Below are 21,334 nucleotides of genomic sequence, written 5' to 3' on the forward strand. Positions count from 1 at the left end.
ATGGCACTGCAGTCATCATCCACATTGACAATGCGTCTGACTCAGCATCCTTAACTCTGGGGCTTCCTCTCCAGCACAGCTCTTATGATTGGGAGGGTCACATCCTGCTCTTGCCATGGCATTGGATTGCTTCCACTCCTGGGTCCTGAGCTCAGATGCTCCATGACTCTGGCCACAGCCTCCCTTTCTATGATCCCCCCTGCTCTTTCAGAGGACCCAACCTTTGTCCTCACTGGATCCTCCCCATCACTCACACCCTTCAACACCAGGCTTGACTACAGTCATGGCAATGTTGCCCTCAATACCATAGAGACTCCACACCGCCTGGGCCTTCTGCTGTGCCTGCATGGCTAAGCCCCACCCTGGGTCACCCCGCTGTCTCTTTTTCGTGCTCTCAGGCTGCAGAGTCTGCCAAAAATATGGCTGACTGCACATTTATGATATCAGTCTCTACCGTGGCATCAGTGCTGCCCAGTAACCTCTGGGCAATTCTCGATGACTCACTGGTTTCAGTCTCTGTACTGTCCTTCAAGTTCCTGTGGCCCCTGACTCTTGCTTTGGGAGATGAGATGGCTGAGCTCATTCGGAGTGACTCCTATCACTGACCCCTTCATCAGAGCCAGTTTCTGATTCTATCTTCTTTACAGAACTGTAGGCCTTGAGAGCTGGAAGGGACCCTTAGATACCATGTGGACCTACAGTTTGCAATTTCTCCAGGTATAGAATGCTTTCTTCACATGAAATCTTGCACCGCTGCAGGTGGTTTCCACCCCCTGCCCCAGCCTCTGCTGAGACGTCAGTCCGACCTTTCTTCTTCCCAGAGGATGAGGCTGAAGCCCAGAGCAGAGCGCTTTGGCCAAGATCCCAGGGCTAGCTGGAGGTTGATGGGCACTAGACTCTGGGACTCCTTTCATTTTCCAATTAGTCCCAGGTGCACAGAAGCTCCTCTTTCCTGAGCAAGTTCAGTGCCTCAAACTGTCTTTGCTGTCACCCTTCTCCTCTTCAGAAGCAATGCCTTCCTATAAGCACCTGCTTCCCCTCCAGCTTGTTTCGCCTCTTCCTGCTCTGTGACTTCTTCCTTGCCTTGAAGCTTGCCCTAGCTTTTATTACAACGAAGGCCAGCACTTCCCACACTCATGCTACTCCTCTTCACATGCTCCCATCTTCCTCCCTGTCCATGGCCTCACTGCCTGAGTGAGCACCCTGTTCTGGCCCATTTCCAACCCTTCTCCCTCACTGAGACCGACTCCCAAGACCAGAGCCCTGCAACCCTTAGGGGTAGCACCCCAGAACACACACATAGCACAGCCCTTCTTTCCCTCTGCAGCCTGAGCTGCTGCCACGTTACCTCGCACCTGTGCCAGGCTCTTGCGGCTTCTCATTCCTCCCTGCTCTTTTCCTGACATCGCTGTGATCCTTCAGGAGCTCGGAACTAACCAAATCAACCTCCCACTCAGCTCTGTTCGGAACGCCCTTCAGTGACTTCTCACACTCTTCTGATGCAGACCCAAATGGTTAAGGGTCTGCCAAGCCCTCAATAACTCATGTCCATCCTTCTGTTCTCAGCTGAAATTTTAATTCTGCAAAGAAGCCTTTCCTAACCTGCCAGTCCAAATCAGAAACCTGTGTTATTAGCCCGACATTACACATACTTTTCCTTCTTAACACTCACCCCAATTTAGAGTTGCCTATTTATTTGCATAGCGTCTGTCCCACACTAGACAGTGAGCTCCAGTATGATGGCGTCAATTTCCTCCCGTGTTGTGTGTCACCACCACCTAGCCTAGCACCAAGCTGGGCAGACTGTGGAACGAATGCACAGATCAACAGCTCTGTCCTGAAATTCCTCCCCCCGCGCTTCCAGGCTGGCGCTGCTGCCTGTTCTCCTAACGTTCCTTTGTCTGTTTTGCTTGCTTGGTCTTATTCTTCTGTGTGTCCATTTCCCAAGATTCAGCCCTTGGTCTTCTGTTTTCTACTTCGCTCTGAACAACCCCGTCCTATCACCTCATTGGTCGTTTTCATCCCGGCAACCTCAAACATGTGTTCAGAGCTGAGCCTCGGACCTCCGTATCTCGTGGTCTCCATGATACTTGCAGGTCACTCCAACTGGGCTCCTGCTTCAGATTTCACTTCCGCCTCATTATCCTCTTCCCTAACTGTGATGGCGCCTTCCTCTTCATTACCTCCACCTGCCTGCCCCTGCTGCCATGAAATACCATGCTGTAGTTCTTTCCTCCCTTCCCCCAACAGGAACCATCCCCATCCAGGCCTTCTTACTACATAGCAGTCCTCGTCATGACCTCATCTTATTACATAAGACTTTTAACCCTTAGCTTTAAAGATCCTGGTCACTCACTGTCCCCTCAGACCATCACACTCAGTCTCAGTTCCCATGCTGCTTCTCCCGCCAGGAATGCTGGCAGAGTCTTGGCCCATCATTGTCTGGGTTGGGGTGGGAGGTAGGGAGATGGGGAAAGACCACATTTTATTAGGGGCATGTTATAATTCTGGCATGTGACTCAGCATTCTGTATGTACAGAGTACGAATGTGGCTAAACATGGGGATAACAGGGACCATTTCTGCAGCGCTCTCCAGGCTGCAGAGCACGTGCTCTGAGCAAACGACAGATCCATGGAGACTGCCAGCCTCCGTCCGCGGGGGAGTATCCTTCCTAACAGAGCCTCAGGCTCTCCTGAAATGTACGGTCCAGTGACTTCCTGGTGCCAGCTCCCTGGTGCCTCCAGGTATGTGACTTAGACCTGCTCAACAGCCAGAGTTGCAGGGCCTTTGATCATCTCTCTAAGCCTCGTCTTGGTGGCAAGACGACAGAAAGGCCTAGAACTGATGGACTTTGAAGCCTTCCTACAGGCCTTTCCTTGAGTTGCTGTTTGGGACCTACTTCCAGGAACTCAAGTGCTTGTTTTGTATGACTCCAAAAGAAGAGGTTTGCACCGCTGCTTAAAAATGTAATTAGCATCGTATTTTAACAACATTTTGACAATAATTGCTTCCCGACAATGCTGAGAAATCTGCAGTGCAGACTCCCTGGTGCCACTGTCAGAGTGAGTGATACTGAAGCCCCATGCTCCCTGGAAATAGTGGCTATGAGGGCTGCTCTGGCCTCATCCTCATTCTCCTTCCCCCGCACGGGCTCCGAGGCCACGCTCAAGGCCGGCATTGCTGGTTTAGACTCTTTCACAGCTCAGCGTTGTGGAAGGGCTGTGCTCGCCCAGGCTCTCCATCATTCCATAGACGAGGAGGGAGGGAAGATGCTGCCTCCCAGATGGAGCAATTCAGAAATGCATTGTATCTGGGACTGGTCTGACTCAGAGCCTCTGTTTGCAGTTCTTCCAGCAGCCAAGGTGAGTTTACAGTCGTGACACCCCAAGGCAACAGAACAGCAGGTTCCACTGCACTTCTGCTTCCCTTACTGGCAGGATGACAGAGCTTCAGGTAAGGACCCACATGCCGGTCATCTCCCAGCGCATCTTCTCACCTGTCTGCTTCCCTCCCAGGTCACATTTATCAGAATGGAAGGGGTGGCCAGCAGGACTCAGGACCCTAACCTCACCATCTCTTTGAAGAGGGGTGAAAGGGACTGGAGTGAAAGAAACAGACTTTAGGGCCGCCCCCTACACACACCCCCTATATATTTCTCAGATGTGAAGAAAAGTAGCTCAAAACCCAAGAGTCAGCACCCCTGAAGTGCTGAATTGAAGACGAGCCTTGATTTTAAGACTCACCCCCAGCCAGGGCCATCCTCACCCCAGGGCCCTCTGCTTCCCATCTTGGTTCCCACCTGAGGTTTGTTTCTTGCCACCAGCTCTAATCTCTGCCCTTCCTAGTGATGAGCCAGCCCACTGTAATTTCCACATGCAGCTTTTCCACCCGTGCTCCAGAAAAAGCCCCAGCGTCTGGGCTCGCCGTGCCTACTCACGCCAGCCTGGCCCCGCAGTTTTCTCCCTCGATGTCACCTCCAGCCACGTTTTCGGTGTTGACGGACTCGGTCTCACTGGTAGGCATGCTCACTGCAAGAGTCAAAGGGAAGCAGAGCAAGGCATTGAGGGTGGGGAGAGAAGGGAACAGAAGAGCATTAGTTTGCAACACGCTCACCGCAAGACCCAGTGCGGGTTGGCAGAAAGAGAGCCTGAGTGCACTGGCTGGCTAATCTGCAAGGATCCCCTTGACTGACATGCCTGCTGCTTGTCCAGGGCAGGTTTTGCTGCCAAGAACACTGTAAACTAATGGAAGTATGGGAGGACATCTGGTAATAAGAGCATTTTACCTTATAGGATACATCCTGAAAAAACTGACCATTGAATCTCTCCTCTCCACTCTGTGGACTGGAAGAGGCTTTTCCATTTGCAATTACCACTTGCCATAGAAAGAGGAGCTTTCGTGAAAATATATCATTTTCCTTACTTTATCCCACCCACCATCTCTAAGGGGCTCCATCTCCAAGAACAGGGACCAGCCTGTTTGTAGAAAGGGCGTGCTTGTTGCCTTGAAGAGCTGCTGGGTGGACGGAGGCCTCCCTTTTCCAGCAGTCGGTTACTCCCAGGAGCACAACTGAGACAGAGGGCTTGAGGGGAATGGCCGTTCCCAGAGCCATGCACTAAGACTCAAACTAGCCCTGGAGACATCAGGAGTGAGGAGTGGAAGTGTGCAGTCCACACGATTATGTTTAATTGTGGTCAGAAGACAGCCTGCAGGGATACTATTTCCCCTTTCAGCCACCCTGACATTCCCATGTCAACAGGTTGACTTGGATATAAGCCGTTTAATTCAACTTGTCCACCCTCCTCCCAAGGCAGCTGTGGGCTGAATTTCCAGAACAATGGGAGTTTTCTAGCTTAGAACCCACTTTGGTGGCCTGAAAGAAGTCATTTTTATTATTATTATTTTTTTCTTCTAAATAAAAGTTTAACTCAAATCATTTTTCTTCACCTTCCATCACTCTCTTACTATGACACAATGCGTTCCTTAGTTCTGTAACCCTTATTCTTTAGAGTGGCCATCATATGCTTGGTCCTGGTTCTGCTGTTCCTGCAGAATAGAACCCCTTATCTGCTGAGAAAGTCACCAGCCCTCAGCAGACACAGAATCTGCTGTTAGTGAGGGAGTGGCCTCCGGTGACAAGTCCCCGTGAGGCTGCCAGCGCCCAAGAAACACTTCTACTGGTCGTACGGATAATGTTGATGGATGTGGATTTTTCCCGGTTTCCTTTCCTTCAGATTAAGACAAGCCAGGATGGTGAGAAGAGAATCATTTCAAGCACATGGAAGATACAAACAAAGTCCATGACTTACCGTATGTTTGACTGTTGTGTATGAGACCTCTCTGACCTTTTTAATAAAATTGAATTTAAAAAAAATCCAGATGTCATTTTATATAACTCTAGAGCTAGGTGAGGCTTTAGAAACTATCTGGCTCTAACTCGTCCTCCTCACTCTGCAGGAGAGGAAAGTGAAGCCAGAGAAGGGATGTGATGCCCGCAGTCACGTGGTGTGTTCGAGGAGGCCCGGGACCAGGGCACAAGTGTCACACCCCCTGCACCATGTTCATCTTGAGTGCCCCAGTCTCAACCGCCTCTGTACTCTACACCCTAGGCAAAGACAAGCTTCTTAAAGCCTACTAGGGCAGGACAGTGAGTAGCCAAATAGGGGCACTGAATTCCATAGCATTACACTCACTTTAGTCTGAAGTCTGCAGGGGCTGGTGAGAACAGCCCTTAGGGATGGTTTCAGGCCTGGGAGCTGGGAAAACAGACCTTCAGAGCTTGCCAGGGCCCTGCTCAAACCACACACTAAGGAAGCCATAAAATGGAAGCACTCTCAGTCTTCCAATCCGTCTATCTCCAGCCATCTCGGCCTTAAGTTTTTTTTTTCTTTTCCTTTTTTAAAAAATTTTTTAGCTCTCCACCCTCTGGACATCCTTGTTTGAAGGGCCAGGCCATGTAGAAAAAGTTCTGTGACTTTGTGACACTTGGTTCCCAGAGCCTTATGTGTGAGTACAGTGCTGTTGAGGTGGCGATGCTAGGCTTGGAAAGACAAATGAACTTGGAGGGGCAGGCCTGGGCACTAGAAATAAGGACAGCACCTTCTAAATTGAGGCACTGCCTGTACTAGTTCCAACCGTGCATTCACAATGTCCTTACTCTAGGCCAGCACTGCCCAAAGGAAGAGCTCCTGGAGGAACAGGCCTGCCAGCTGTCACACCCACTGACTTTATACATACGAAGCAATGACAAGGCAGTGCCTTTGAGGGGGACAGGTTGCCATCCCTTCACACACACACACACAACATACATATGCACACACATATGCACACACACACAACTACTGCGGCACAAGCCAACAAGAGAAACACCCTCCCGTTCTGTCTGGTATGCACCCATACACATTCACACACACACAGCACAGGGGACATTACCATGGGTTTCTGTGGAGTGCCTAAACCAAGCAAACTTCCCTTTCTTCTGATCAAGCATGCCCGCCGGAGTGCCTCCTTTCACAGACAAGATGGTCAGTGTCAAGAACCAGGAACAAGACATCAACAGAGCACATGCAGTCAGCCACGGGCAAAAGAAAGAAACAAGGAACTCAGCTTTCACATAGAACATCCATTTTTATCACAGAAAACAAACAAACAAACAAAAAAAATTCAAAGCAATACATCAAAACATATAGGAAAACAACAAAATAGAACCAAACCCCCAACTCACATGAATTAACATCACAAAACAAATGATGACCCTGGAGAGAAGGAATTACTCCAGGAGAGAGAGGCTATCTGGCAAATCTAATGAAAGACTTTGAGAGGGCTTCTTAGGAGGGGGCTGCCGCTCATCCCTGCTGCTTCCTTAGGGGGCTGTTGCCCTTTGCAGGCTCAAGTGGGGTCACTGCTAAAGTCTAGCAGTAGCCCTGGTATCCTCTTCATCCCTACCCAATAGCCAGGTGACTTGTCTCCTCCCTCACATGGGACCACACTGCAAAACTTTCACCTGTAGTGGATTCAAGGGTTTCCTTGCTATTTGCACCTGGATGGAGTCACTCGCAGGTGGAAGAACAACCCACTGACCTACTTGCTCCTTTGTTCAGTTCAATCATTCAATTCTTTTTATGTATTTATTTATTTTTTGAGACAGGGTCTTGCTCTGTCGCCCAGGCTGGAGTGCAGTGGCGCAATCTCAGCTCACTCCAAGCTCTGCCTCCTGGGTTCACACCCTTCTCCTGCCTCAGCCTCCCACGTAGCTGGGACTATAGGTGCCTGCCACCTCGCCTGGCTCATTTTTCATATTTTTAGTAGAGATGGGGTTTCACTGTGTTAGTCAGGATGATCTCGATCTCCTGACCTCGTGATCTGCCCACCTCGGCCTCCCAAAGTGCTGGGATTACAGGCGTGAGCCACCGCGCCCGGCCAATAATTCAATTCTATTCAGCAAAGACCCATCAAAGGCCTAGGGCTCATACCCAAAACATATATGTATCTGCTTTTAATTAGTTTAAATGGGCCAGTAAGTTGTTAAACTGCCTGTCAATGGGTGGTCATTTGAGGAAGGTTGTAAATAAGGGAGAAGAATTCTGTGAGCTCTGCTGGGTCTGGGCTACAGCTAAAGAGGAGAGTGCTCCAGAAGAGTGTGAAGACACTAGCCACTGCATGGAAGAGTGTGAAGACACCAGTGACTGCACGGGAGAGTGTGAAGACACCAGCCACTGCATGGGAGAGTGTGAAGACACCAGCTACTACACGGAAGAGTGTGAAGACACCAGCCACTGCATGGGAGAGTGTGAAGACACCAGCTACTACACGGAAGAGTGTGAAGACACCAGCCACTGCATGGGAGAGTGTGAAGACACCAGTCACTGCAAGGGAGAGTGTGAAGACACTAGCCACTGCATGGAAGAGTGTGAAGACCCCAGCTACCGCACGGAAGAGTGTGAAGATACCAGCCACTGCATGGAAGAGTGTGAAGACACCAGCTACTACATGGAAGAGTGTGAAGACACCAGCCACTGCATAGGAGAGTGTGAAGACTCCAGCTACTACATGGAAGAGTGTGAAGACATTAGCCACTGCACTGGAGAGCATGAAGACACTAATCACTGCATGGGGAAGGGGAAGTTCTGTAGGGACTTGGAGTTCTGGATGTCAAGTGCTTTAGCTAATTGCTCAGATAAAGTTTTCCCATTTCATTTGAAAGAACTGGCATGAGCTGTGCCTCTGCGAGGTCACTATGCAGGGTGCAAAAGGAATTGTGGTTTTTGCATTGTTGGAATTTGCCATTTGGTATTGAAATACGTTCTTAAATAAATTTGGTTATGTTATACTTCATTTTAATGGGCATTTCTCTTTTTTTTTTGTTAATGATGTATTACTTGCTGTTTATTTTATGTTTATTTTAGACTATGGAAATGATGTTAGACAAAGAGCAAATTCGAGTGATTTGGGTCATAAAGCAGTGGAGACAACTTGCAACATCAACAGCTCATTTGGCCCAGGAACTGCTAATGAACGTCCACCGTAGTGGTGGTTCAAAAAGTTTTGCAAAGAAGACAAGGAGTGTAATGAAGAAGATGAGGAGCATAATGGCAGGCCATGGGAAGTTGACGACAACCAATGGAGAGCCATCATCGAAGCTGATCCTCTTACAACTACACGAGAAGTTGCTGAATAACTCAATGTCAACCATTCTATGGTTGTTTGGCATTTGAAGCTTATTGAAAGGTGAAAAAGCTCGATAAGTAGGTGCCTCATGAACTGAGCAAAAAAAACCAAAAAAAAAACACCCCAAAAAAACCACATTGTTTTGAAGTGTCATCTTCTCTTATTCTACTCAACAACAACGAACTATTTCTTGATCAAATTGTGATGTGTGAGGAAAAGTCGATTTTATATGACAACCAGCAATGACCAGCTCAGTGGCTGGATGGAGAAGAAGCTCCAAAGCACTTCCCAAAGCCAAACTTCCACCAAAAAAAAGTCATGATCACTGCTTAGTGGTCTGCTGTTAGTGTGATTCACTACAGCTTTCTGAATCCCAGCGAAACCATTACATCTAAGAAGCATTCTCAGCAAATCAATGAGATGCATCAAAAACTGCAATGCCTGCAGCTGGCATTGGCCAACAGAAAGGGCCCAATTCTTTTCCACAACAATGCAGGACCGCGTGTCGCACAATCAATGCTTTAAAAGTTGAACCAACTGGGCTACAGAGTTTTGCCTCATCTGCCATATTCACCTGACCTCTTGCCATCCAACTACCACTTCTTCGAGCATCTCGACTTTCTGCAGGGAAAATGCTTTTCACAACCAGCAGGATGCAGAAAATGCTTTCCAAGAGTTTGCTGAATCCAGAAGCATGGATTTTTACGTAATAGGAATAAAAATCTTATCTCTTGTTGGCAAAAATGTGTTGATTGTAATGGTTCCTATTTTGATTAATAAAGATGTGTTTGAGCCTAGTTATAATGATTTAAAATTCATGGTCTGAAATCACAATTTCTTTTGCACCAACCTAATATTAATGAGTGGCAGCAAATGCAGGCGGGAAGTCGGTCACCACTCACAGAAGGAAGCACGTGCCCTGCTGAACTCATGGGTGGCCCCATCACCTCGAGGAAAGGCATGAGAGAAGACGCAACCCAAGTCTTAGGTTTTTCTATATTTCATCCCCTTCTCCTAGAACGCAGATTATACTCAATGGACTTCCTTGGATGTTGCCTGGTAAGGAGAATTTTGGAGACTGGCTAGTGATAGAAAAGGGCCATACCTCTTTTTAACCCGAAGGGCTGTGTCTCACACACTCATCTTTAAGGTACAAAGTGTGGAATGAACAGAGACTTCATACCTGGCAAGGTTTTTTTTTTTTTTTTTTTTTTTTCACTTCTCAGAAATCCCACATGCAAAAAGCACTGAGAGTTAGGAGCTGAAATGAGCCACTTGGTTCAAGTTTCCCTTCTAGGGAACGGTATGTCTCAAACAGTCACTAACATGGGACTCTCATAATGAATGGTCTTTTATCTGGAGATGTAGGGAGTAGACGTAGGCTGCCAGTCTCCAAGTTTCTATCTGTGTGGTGGCTGTCTGAGGGGATGAGAGCCCTGCTTAGTGGTGGAAAGTCCAGAACATTGACACCTTCCATGCAGAAGCATTATTCAGCTTTTGGCTCTGACATCCTAAGTGTCCTATCTTGTCCAGTTTCAGAAGTGACTGTATGATCACTTTATAAACACGAATTTGACCAGGGCTGGTCTTTCATGGGGGCCAAGTTGGCAGTCAGCTGCACGGAAAATGATCTGAAGAGCAACTAAATCATCTCCCTGGATGGTTCATGGAAGTCTCAGATCTTTCTTTTGGGGCATGGCATATATCTAAAGTTCCTTTCTGAAATAAAAATATCTCACCTGGAAGAAGCAATATATGAACACATTACTGCCTATTAATTTGTGATAGTTTATCCCATAAGCACCTGCAGGAATAAAATGGTGAAATGGTGTTTGTGTTCCTATTATCAAGGGATTACCTAGTGGTATCAAAGCTGATTCCTCAAGGAAAACTTCTAGGAAGCTGAATGTCCAAATTGTTGAAAGTTTAGAATCATGAATGCTGGATACTTATTCAATGGATGAGATGGAAAGCCTGACCCCTCCCTTGGCCATTCAAATGATGAGTTGGTTGGAAACTAAGGGGCACCTTTTCTCTAAAGGCAACCTACTCCAATGTCCTTAGAAGTGAAGCTTGATTGTCTGCTCATCTGCAGGCAATGTCATACTAGCACATCCTTTATAAGGCACAATATGCTTTATCGAATGGATCTGGGAGGGAGAATGCTGGGGAAGAAAGCTAGACAGGAAGCTTGTTTTCCAGTTTTCTAACTTCCCTCTTACCACGTGCTGTGGACCAAATGTGTTTCTCTGGGCTATCCAGTCCCTTGCTTCTGTTGAGAAGACTTCACAAGAAAATGAGATTTCTTTGAAAGTGTAAGATACATCTGCCAGCAGGAGTGGCTGGCCTCTCAGGAGACTTGCTAATAAAATGCCCAGTCTGTATTCTGGAACTTGGCTGGTAGCTCAAGATGGCTAACATCATTGCATTTTTAGTAATATTATCAACGGCTACAGCAAGCTGTATGGCCAACTTGCCAATAACTGATTACATCCTTTAATTAGTGTCTTCTCCCCCCGACCCCCCAAACATATACTCTTGGTGGCCACTCTTGCTTGAACAGTGCTTAGTAGGACTATTTCTATGTCTCTAGAGAGGTGCACAGTTATTGTCTTCGGCAACCAATGTCTCCCCGACCTGCTTTGGGAACAGTTGTGTGACTACTGGGGAGATTATAAAAAGTCATTTTCTCCCTGGGATAATCTCTTGAAACTGGAAGCATGCCAGCTGTGCTAGTGGGGGAGGACTAGAGCTAAGCCATTGTGTAGACTGCCCTTCCTTGGTGTTTGGGTTTGCAAACCCTCTGAGGGTTTACTCGCTGAAATTTGGGAATCCTCCATTAAACACCAGATGGTGCTTTGAAAGTATGGCTGCAGCGATCAGCGGGCCAGCCTTTCCACAGCTGTGGTCAACAGAGAATGGGCAGGCTCAGAGCACACAGGCCTCACTTTTCCCCATAGGAAGTGAGCTCTCTATAAAACGAACGACTCTCCTGACAGTTCCCCATATTGCTGAAAGCAAGTCTCCAAGTAGTCAATCTGCTGCAGGCTGTGCCAGTGTGCGAACACTCATGTTCTCCTTAAAAAGAAATTGGATCTCATTTAGCCACCATGGGGCCAGCATGATGTGTCCAAAGATGACCAAAGTCATCCACATGAATAAAAAATGGCTCCAGAAGGGGTTTTGGCAAAGGATTGAGAGTCAGAACCACTTTAGTTTTGATAAAAAAGAAAAAAAGGCACTAAGGTGACAGCAAGAAATCCACGAAGGAAACAGTGAGCAAAATCTTCTTTGGTGCCCGCTGCTGTAGTCTCCTTTCCTTCCTCCCTGCCACATCCTGACTCCCTTCCTTCCCGTCCCGAGACCGGCAGGACAGGGAGGACCATCCTCCTAGAGAGTATCCGGCCTGTTCCTGGCGCCCCCGTCTCAGAGCTTTTTATGTGTCATGACTGAGTGAGTGGCACCAGAGCAAAGCTCGACATGAGAGAATGAGGGATGGATGTGGGGCGAGATGAAACAAGCTGCCGAGTTCTGAAACCTTTGATCACCCAGAATAGCTCTGACTTTGTCCCAGGGATGGAGCTTTGTAATGTCCTGATGTGCCTGTCAGCAGGAGCGGCTGGCCTCTCATGAGATTTGCTAAGAAAAATGCCCAGTCTGTATTCCGGAACTTAGCTGGTAGCTCGTTATCCAAGGCCAGAGAGCTCACCAGCCGCTGTCAATCTTACGCCTCCTCCGGGAGGAAGAGGGTTGATGCCTCAGGCCCAGACATCCCAGGCAGTGGCTGGGGGTATCGGGAGCACTGCTTGCCCCACCCAAACTTCTCCAGGGTGGTGGGATGTCATATAAGGCCAATGGCTGAGTCCAGGTCACCAGCCTGCTGGGATCCAGTGTCCAGGCTTCCAGGCACTCCAGGATGGAAGTGAGGAATCGACTTTGCCATATACTTGGCCAGGTGCCCATCTTACTACATTTTTTTGCATATGAGTGGCATAATTTATATTTATTTTCTCAAAGTACTAATCAGACTTATGGTTAACAAGCAAAAGGATTCCTCATTTCCTACCTCATTGACTCCAATCTGGTATCTAAAACGCCCTGTAATTTGGCTTCATCTTATCTGCTATGAGTTGAGTTATATCCCCTCGGAAATTCAGATGCTGAAGTCCCAGCCCCCTGTACCTCTGAGCGTGGCCATATTTGGAGACAGAGTCTTGGAGGAGGTCATTAGATTAACATGAGGTCATGAGGGTAGGCTGAATCCAGTGTGACTGGATCCTTATAAGCAGAACAACAGTGGCCACCGACAGGTACAGAGGGAAGACGATGTGAAGATGCAGAGACAAGACAGCCACCTGCAAGCCAAAGAGAGGCCTGGGGACTGACCCCTTTTCCCTCGCGACCCTCAGGAGGAACCAAGCCCGCCAGGACCTTGATCTCAGACTTACAGCCTCTAGACTGACAAAATCGGTTCCTGCTGTTCCAGTCCCTGGGTCTGTGACAGGCTGTTAGGCAGCCCTGGCCGACTAAGACACTGTCAGTACCCTCTCATGTCCCGAGACTTCCTGCAGAAACTCCATCCACACGGGGTTGCCCTCCTCACCATCCTTCAACAGGCCGGCTCCCTTCCAACCCCTGGTCTTTCCCATGCACGGGGCCCTACGTCATGCCCTGCCCCTGGAGTGCCTGTCCACCTCCCTGCACGTATTCCAGAGGTCAGCGAACTGCAGCCTGCCCTGTCTTTTTCAGCACAGTCCTCCTGGGACTGCTATGCCCTGTGTGTGCCGTCTATCACCGTTCTCACACCACAGCAGTGGAGTGGAGGAGTTTCAGTAGAGGCTCTGTGTGGCCTGCAAAGCCTTTGATATTCACTCTCTGGCCCTTTCTAGAAGAAGTTGGCTGACCCCGATCTACCCAAATTTCATCCCTTCTCAGAGGCCCAGTTCACATCTGTGGCAGCTCCCAAGACCACTCTCCTGCCCACCGAGTCTGCTCTTCTGAGCTCTTGCAACACTGGAGTCTGTGAGAATTTTAAGTAAAAAACTGGATCTGTGTTTTGGTTTCACCCTCTCCCTAGAATAACACTTCATATCATCATGGAGTTTTAAGGGGACTCCTAGGTGCTGGACAGTTAACGTCTATCCTCAGACCCACTCTCCTCCCCTCTCCCCGGGCCTGGTGCTCCAGGAAGCTGACCTTGCTTCCCGCTTGGGCCGGTCAATGGGCAGCACTAGCAGGACGTCTGTGGCTGGACCCGAGGAGAGAGAGGTGAGGCGTCCACTCCCCAACTCCAGCACACAGGGTGGGTGTAGACTGGCTGCTTCTTGCTGCCCAGGGCCACATGTCTGCCCCATGGCCCTCTCCACATAGCTGCTCTCTGACTCCAAGGATGCCCCTCACTTAGTTCCTCCAGCCTTTACTGGTAACAGATCCATACAGCTGCTACACTGGGGTACTTGCTGGCTTCCTTAAGCTCTGTCTGCATCTCTATGAAACCCTCCGTAAGTCACCTAGTTTAAGAGTACTTTGTTTCCATGGAGACCCTGACTGACATACCCCTATGGCATAGGCAAGGTAGATATTATCCCCACTGACAAAACAAAGTGTAGTCCCCAAAGGCTGAAGTTAGGTGCCCAAGGGGAGAGCTAGTAAATGGCAGAGAATGATAGGTCTTGAGTCCAGGCCTTTTTCAGCCCCATCAGGCGACGTTGCTGGAGTGCACATTTGCAGGCTGGACTGCTGCTGAGAGCTGGTGGTGCAGGGGCCTGTAGCAGGGTTGCTCCAGCCCCACAGCAGAACAGAACTGAGCGACTGGGTTGTGTTACTTCCCAGGAATGCAGGAACTGTGGCACGGCACGTTTCATCTGATTTAATTTTCTCTTTCAGAAAACAATAACTTGGAAAGTTATTCTTTATGACTCTTCTACGGTTGGATAGATCAAGCACGTGGCCACACGTATTCTCAAGTGCATAGGTGAAGGGACTCTTCATATGTGTCTGCCCAGTTTGGAGTCTTAGGAGTCTCTAATCCTGTGAGTCCAGGAAAAACAACAAAGACAGTCCTCGCCTTGGCCTTGCCCTAAGTAGCTCCAAAACTTTGACAGGTCACAGTAAAACTTTGGTCTCTTACGAGGATAAATTGAACCGGAGGGTAAATTGAGGATTTCTTCTAAGGAAAAGAAAGGAAAGGAAAAACAAAAGAGAAAAGAAGGTTGCAGAATAAGAGGAAAGAGTGGATGAGAGAAAAAGAGAAGAGAAAAAGAAACATGGTCCCCAGGTCACAGCAGCCTGCTTGGGTTAAAAGGTCACAGAGAAAGGTGCCATCAGCTTCCAGAACCTTCTCAACAACTCCCTGCCAGCCCAGGCCCAGCTAGGCTTCCTCTGCCTAAGCAATTAAAACCTGGTTGATTTTAAGCCATCAGAAAGTAAATATAAAACAGGATTAAATATTAAGAAGCCAAACAAAGTGGCCTTATTAAAAAGGCACAATAGACGCACGCTCTGCCATCATCATAATTATGATCACTGCTATAAACTGGGAGGAGGCATAAACGCCGCCCTTGATCTGCAGCCATAATCCAAAGAAGAAAGCCAGGGTTATTGTGATCTCAGCAGGCCATAAACATCCTGTGCTCCCAAGCAGAAAATCTCTCTGCACCATTATGGCACCACGGAGTCTGTCGGGTTGCCTTGGTTATTGCTGCTGGGTTGATGGGGAGGTGGACGGGGCAGGGAGGGGGCAGGGGCAGGAAGTTTAGCTGCACCCAGCGAACTTTTAAACTTTGGCACACACCCTCTCCCACCCCCACCCCACCTTCACTAGAGACGGTAGGGCAGCCTGGGACATGCTCAGATCCTCGGGGACTATGGGGAAAACAGACTATCTGACCGCACAGGAGGGCGAGACACTCTAAGGGGAAAACACAGCTTGCCTGCAACCGTTAGGGATGGGACAGGGATCTTCTAGACATGCAGTGTGGTGGTCTTTCTCTAGAGGCCTCCTTTGGAAACCCAGTTCTCACTACTAAAAGGAGGTTAGTAGTGTCCTTTTAAGTGCTAAGTGCCACATGCCAGATGGTCACCCATGTGGTATGATTGGAAAGGGATAGAGAATGATTTGCACCCCCAATCCTCCTCCAACTCAGTTCCATGACACCTAATGGCCATTCCTTGATTTTAAGGCCTGGTCCCCCGAGTGTGCAATAGCAACATCAGCCATTTCTATCTTCATATTAACAATAACAGCTCAGTTTCTCAATCACTCACTACATGCCAGCTACTCTTCCATGCACTTTACATATATTAACTGATGTAACCCTGTGAGGGAGGCATTAGATGTCCCCATTTTTTGGATGAGAAAATTGAGGCTTAGAGAATTAAGTCATTTACTCCAAGCAAGCGCCAATAAGATTCAGGATTTGAACCCGGGTATATCTGATGCCAAGTCCATCCTCTTAGCTATAATGTTTATTGATGAAATTACAAAGCCTTTTCCTATCTATCATGAGACAGCAAGGGTAAGAGAGCCCTGAGGATGTGCTGGCATCACTAAGTGGAGGAGGAGGGCAGTGGGTGCAGGTGGTGGTCCTGGGGAGAAGGCATTTATTTTATGACCCTGCTCAGGACCTCCCTGCCGGCTCCTCTGGGCAGAAGGAGACAGTCAGCAGGCAGTGTGGTTAGGAGCATGGGCTCAGGGGCCAGGGGCCTGAGTTTGGATCCTGGCTCTGCCACTTGGAGCTATGTGACCTCACTCTTCTGTGGCTCAGTTTCCCCAGTGTAAAATGGAGATCTTAATCATAACATCATTGCAGTCAGAAGGGATCTGTACGATTGTAGGCCAGCCCTTCATTTGACTTTTTATTTTTATTTTTTCTGAAACAGAGTCTCACTCTGTTGCCCAGGCTGGAGTGCAGTGACATGATCTTGGCTCACTGCAGCCTCCAGCTCCCAGACTCAAGTGATCCTCCCACCACAGCCTTGAGAGTAGCTGGGACCACAGGCATGCACCACCATACATTGCTAATTTTCAAATTTTTTTGTAGAGACAAGGTCTCACTATGTTGCCCAGGTTGGTCTCGAACTCCTGGCCTCAAGCAATCCTCCCGCATAGCCTTCCAAAATGTTGGGATTACAGGCATGAGCCACTGTGCCCCACCTAGCTCTTCATTGTATAGGTGAGAATGTTAAGGTCCAGAGAGGGTCATCGGCTTGTCCAGAGTTGCATAGGCAGACGGTGGTGGAATTTTGAACCTCTTTCCACCATCAGTGCTGCCTCCCTTTCTCACTCGCCATTGATGCACATCACAGAGAGGCCAGGAGCCCACCCTTGGTCAGAAAAGCATCAGGGATGGACACAGGCCCCAGGCTCCCTCTCCTGTACAGAAGTCAGAGTTTTACTATGGATGAGTTTTGATGTTCGCACCCTGTTCTGTGCCGTTCACAAAGCTATGTAGAGCTCACAATTTGCCCTCATTGTTCTCTCGTCTCTTGACCCCATCTTTCCTGCTTCACTGCTTTCTGCTGCTGAAGACCAGGTCAGATTTCCTGCAAGGAGGCTCTACAGGGGCCCAGCACTATCTTGAAGGCCGTGAACAGCCACAGAGGGAGAGCCGTCTTGAGTACGGAGCAAGACTTCCTCAGACAGGTCTCATTTGTGTCTTCCTTTCCAGCAGGCAAATAAATTGCTGCCTTAAATTTCTAGGCTGCCGCCATTGATGACATTTATGTGAAGTGAGTCATTTTAACTCCAACCCCATGGTGTCTCTTCAGCCCCATAATTTCATGAATGAGTTTATGGGCAGCTGTCAGGATATCGATCAGCTTGCCCTGCTAAGTGGCACGGCCTTTGCTTTAATTCTTCTCCCAACTCTGCCTGCTGGATGCTTGCAGTTTGTGTTCCTCCTCCTTGCCCTGGTGCAGTCTTTGCTCCATCTGGCTACTTCATGTGTTTTTTGTTTTTGTTTTTGTTTTTGTTTTTTAGACAGGGTCTTGCTGTCGCCCAGGCTGGAGTGTGTTGGTGTGATCACAGCTCGCAGTAGCCTAAATCTCCTGGGTTCAAGTGATCCTCCTGCCTCAGCCTCCCAAGTAGCTAGGATTACAGGCCCACACAACCACACTGACTAATTATTTTGCCTTTTTTTTTTTTTTTTAATAGAGATGAGGTTTCACTACATTGTCCAGACTGGTCTCGAAGTCCTGGGATCAAGCGATCATCCTACCTTGCCCTCCCAAAGTGCTGGGATTATAGGCATGAGCCACCACACCCCGCCTCTGGTTGCTTTTCCTTTTCCTTCTTTTTTTTTTTTGAGACAGGGTCTCGCTCTGTAGCCCAGGCTGGAGTGCAGTGGCGCAATCTCAGCTCGCTGCAAGCTCCGCCTCCCGGGTTCAAGCCATTCTCCTATCTCAGCCTCCCGAGTAGCTGGGACTACAGGCGCCACCACCGCGCCCGGCTAATTGTTTGTATTTTTAGTAGAGACGGGGTTTCACCGTGTTAGGCAGGATGGTCTTGATCTCCTGACCTCGTGACCTGTCCGCCTCGGCCTCCCAAAGTGCTGGGATGACAGGCGTGAGCCACCGCGCCCGGCTCTGGCTGCTTCAATTACCCACATCTTTTGTGAGAGGTCCTGTGGCTTCATGCATTTCCAGGCTCACTGCTACAGGCAAAGACCCAGGGAGGAAGGGCTTCCCTCTCCCCTGTATCAGGCACACCCCCTTAGGATAGAGGTTCAGTGCTCAGGATCATGTTTAAAGGGGGCAATAATAGAGTTCTTTGATGGGGAAGGGCCAGTACATCATGTTGTGTCATTTATAGAGAACAGCAGAAAAAAAAAAATGGAAAGGTTTAATTTAGACAAGGAGAACCTAAGAGACCTCACCACCACCTTCCAATATCTGAAGTCTTTTTACACGGGAGGAAGACACCGCCTGCCCAGAGTAGTTCTAGAGGGCGCTGCACCAAAGAAGGAGAACTGGAGGGGGAAGATCGTGCCCTAATGGATGAAACATTTTCCAAATGGCCTGGCTACCTGCAGAGATGAGGACTTGCTCATTAGCAGAAGTTTCCAGGCAAAGCCTGGGTAAGCATTTGCTGAAGGGGTGGGGGAGGTGAAGGTTGAGAGGAGATCTCTTAAGATTTCTTTGCCTTGTAAAAAAAAAATTGAGCTGTACAAGAAAGGAGTGGGTTGACTGGATGAAACAGTAAGTTGTTGGTTGTAAGGGGACTCTCGGCACAGAGAGAGAGGCGCTCGAAGCCCACACGTAATTCTCTCGTCTTCTGGAGGAGTCTTTCTCAGCAGGGACTTCACCATGTCATATCACTATCACTCAGCACACGGGACCCTTGGCCTGGCTCCCAGGGCCCTGGGTAAATCGCTTTCACTCTAGCCATCGAACCACACCTTCCCTTTCCAGCATTCGCCCTCTGATCCATGCACTCAGCCCTACTCTCTGCCTCCAGAACATGCCACACGCGGTTCCTCTTGCTTTGACACCATTGACAGAGGGCTTAATGCATCCAGGGTGCTTGCCGAGAGTTATGTACCTATGTTGGGGTCTCTGTCCTGCTGCCCCACTCTTGGAATTCCATCCCCACCGCTCCCCCACATGCACAAAAGCCTTCCTACCTACCCTCCAACCCCGACCACCTCCCTGAAGGCTCCTTGACCTACATGGCATCCCAGAATGGTCCTTTTTCCTGAGGTATTTACTATCTGTGCCAGGTAGCTTGGTGCTCTGACACATACAGTTCTTTGCTCGTTCATTAGAGAGTCCAGCAGCGTGTGCTGTTCAAGCACCCACATGACATCACCTCATTTAATGCTCACAACAACTCGGGGAGACCACTGGGGAAGGCGTCTCCAGCCACAGGTGAAGATGAGAAAACTGAGGCTGCTGAGAGCAGAACTGGGACAGGGGCGCAGGTCTTCTCCAGCCTCTGTTCCCTGCTGCTTCCCCAGCCCTGGCGCCTTTGACATGTGCTTCTGGGACAAGGAAGAGTGAGGCTGCCCTAGCCCCACCTAGCAGACTCTACCAGCTCTTGTATTCTGACTCCCCTGTCCTTTCCTCTCCACCGAAGCGCCCAGAGAGCACACACCTCTGCTGCACCAAGCCGCCTTCCCTGGGAGGGCAGATGGGAGTGCCCCAGGGCAGGAGCATGGCTGGGGACTTGCACTGGAGGCATCGGGGCAACCTGGAAAGACTGGCTGGCACTGGGGCACATACCCCAAATTCAGCTTTCTTTTGTTTCTCCTTCACGCTCAGAGAAGGGTATGAATGAGCATCTTGGGGCCAAGGGACAGGGTGTGTACTGCTTCACTCATTCAATGTTCGATCCATTATTCAGAGCCATTTATCCAGCCACCCACCCATGAGCTCCTTCCTCCCTTCTGGGTTATTTTGGGTAAGGGCCAAGATGTGGGGTCTGGTGGGCAGTGGTTTTCATGCCCACAGCAGCTGGGGCAGCTCTAAGCCAAGCACACTGAAGGAGAAACTGACCCCAAACCAAAAGTGCAAAGAGAACAGATGGGGATGAACGCCGGCCTCCGTCACTCATTATTCTACTGAACAGTCTTTCCCTCCAGATCCTTCCTCTTAAGGCTGAGTCTGAATCAAAGGCCTTCTTCACCCTTCATCCCTCCTCCCTCTTTGCCCGAATCTTAGAACTATTCTGTCATTTCTCAGGAGAGCTGGGCTTGTTGGGGACGCTGACTGTTCTTTCTTCAGAAGAGAGAAATGGTCTTTGAAATCCAGAGAACAGGGACCACTGTCTTCCACAAGCAAAAGGCCTGGAGGCATGACAGGAAGTGGGAATGCTAATGATCCTGAAATCGACTTGAAATGTGAGGCCTGACCTTGGGTTCACCTGGGCCCGACTGCCTGGGGTACACTGCCACCTCTCTGTGACCGCTCTCCTTCTGAGTCTTAAATTCTAGGAGGATTCATGCTGCAGGCTCAGTGGCCCAGGAAACCCAGAAGGAAGGAAAGGACACAGAGATTCTAATTTGGGGATGGAGTCCTGGTCCTGGTAGATGGAACACAGGAAGGCTCTTGGGGTGAGGAATGGGAGTGTTGGGCTGTGTGGGCTGTGTGAAGACAGGCATTGGAGGGCCTGTCCAGCCAGAGCATGGGCCTTGGGCAGATTCAAGCTGCTCTATCGTTTTCGCTGCTTGCATTACAAGAGTAACAACTACCTGGATGGTGAAGCTGGGATGTGCCTGATTTGGGGAAAGCAGAAAGGAGACAGTGGCCTGTTATTATCTCAGTAATACTGTGGGAGAGCGGGCCTCCTTGCAGATGGGAGTGACCAAGCACATGTGTCGGAGAGGAAGGAAGGGCTGTGTCGAGGGGTGGGAGGGAGAGAGGCAGACAGAGGCAGAGAGGTCCCTGAAGCCTGCTTGGGCCAGAGGCAAGAGGCAAGAGCCCCTCTCTGCTCAGTGCCGGCTCCTTGTTTGAGAAGGTGCATGGTGTAGCAGCTCAGTCCTTCCCTCATAGAGTCACTGGGAGGACGAAGGGAGATGTGGTGGGAAATGATCTCAAAAGCACAACCCCTCATGGAAAGTAAGGCAGGAGGGAGCGCAGGGACAGAAAAGCAATTAGTGTGAGTAATTCACCATGCCAGGATAATTCACCACACCATCGGGAGGATGCTGCTGCACCCCGGACACTGTC

General features: G+C 49.3%; 1 protein-coding gene and 1 long non-coding RNA gene across 39 annotated transcripts in view; one reads left to right on the forward strand and one right to left on the reverse strand.

The window, feature by feature from the left end:
* The window catches only part of LOC117090701 (voltage-dependent L-type calcium channel subunit alpha-1C), a 744,659-nt gene that overhangs the window by 147,302 nt on the left and 576,023 nt on the right, over nucleotides 1-21,334 (reverse strand). For all 38 annotated transcript variants that reach the window (XM_033223225.1, XM_033223240.1, XM_033223224.1 and 35 more), the window contains exon 10: nucleotides 3,939-4,029. In XM_033223225.1, the coding sequence (XP_033079116.1) occupies nucleotides 3,939-4,029 (91 nt within the window). The remainder of the gene's footprint in view (nucleotides 1-3,938; nucleotides 4,030-21,334) is intronic.
* On the forward strand, nucleotides 3,433-5,369 carry LOC117090710. The gene is made up of 3 exons (XR_004440107.1): nucleotides 3,433-3,454; nucleotides 3,881-4,016; nucleotides 5,236-5,369. It is a non-coding gene; the product is annotated as an uncharacterized LOC117090710 (long non-coding RNA).

The sequence above is a fragment of the Trachypithecus francoisi genome, unplaced genomic scaffold (genome assembly GCF_009764315.1).
Source record: "Trachypithecus francoisi isolate TF-2019V2 unplaced genomic scaffold, Tfra_2.0 Lachesis_group11, whole genome shotgun sequence".
NCBI classification, from domain to species: domain Eukaryota; kingdom Metazoa; phylum Chordata; class Mammalia; order Primates; family Cercopithecidae; genus Trachypithecus; species Trachypithecus francoisi.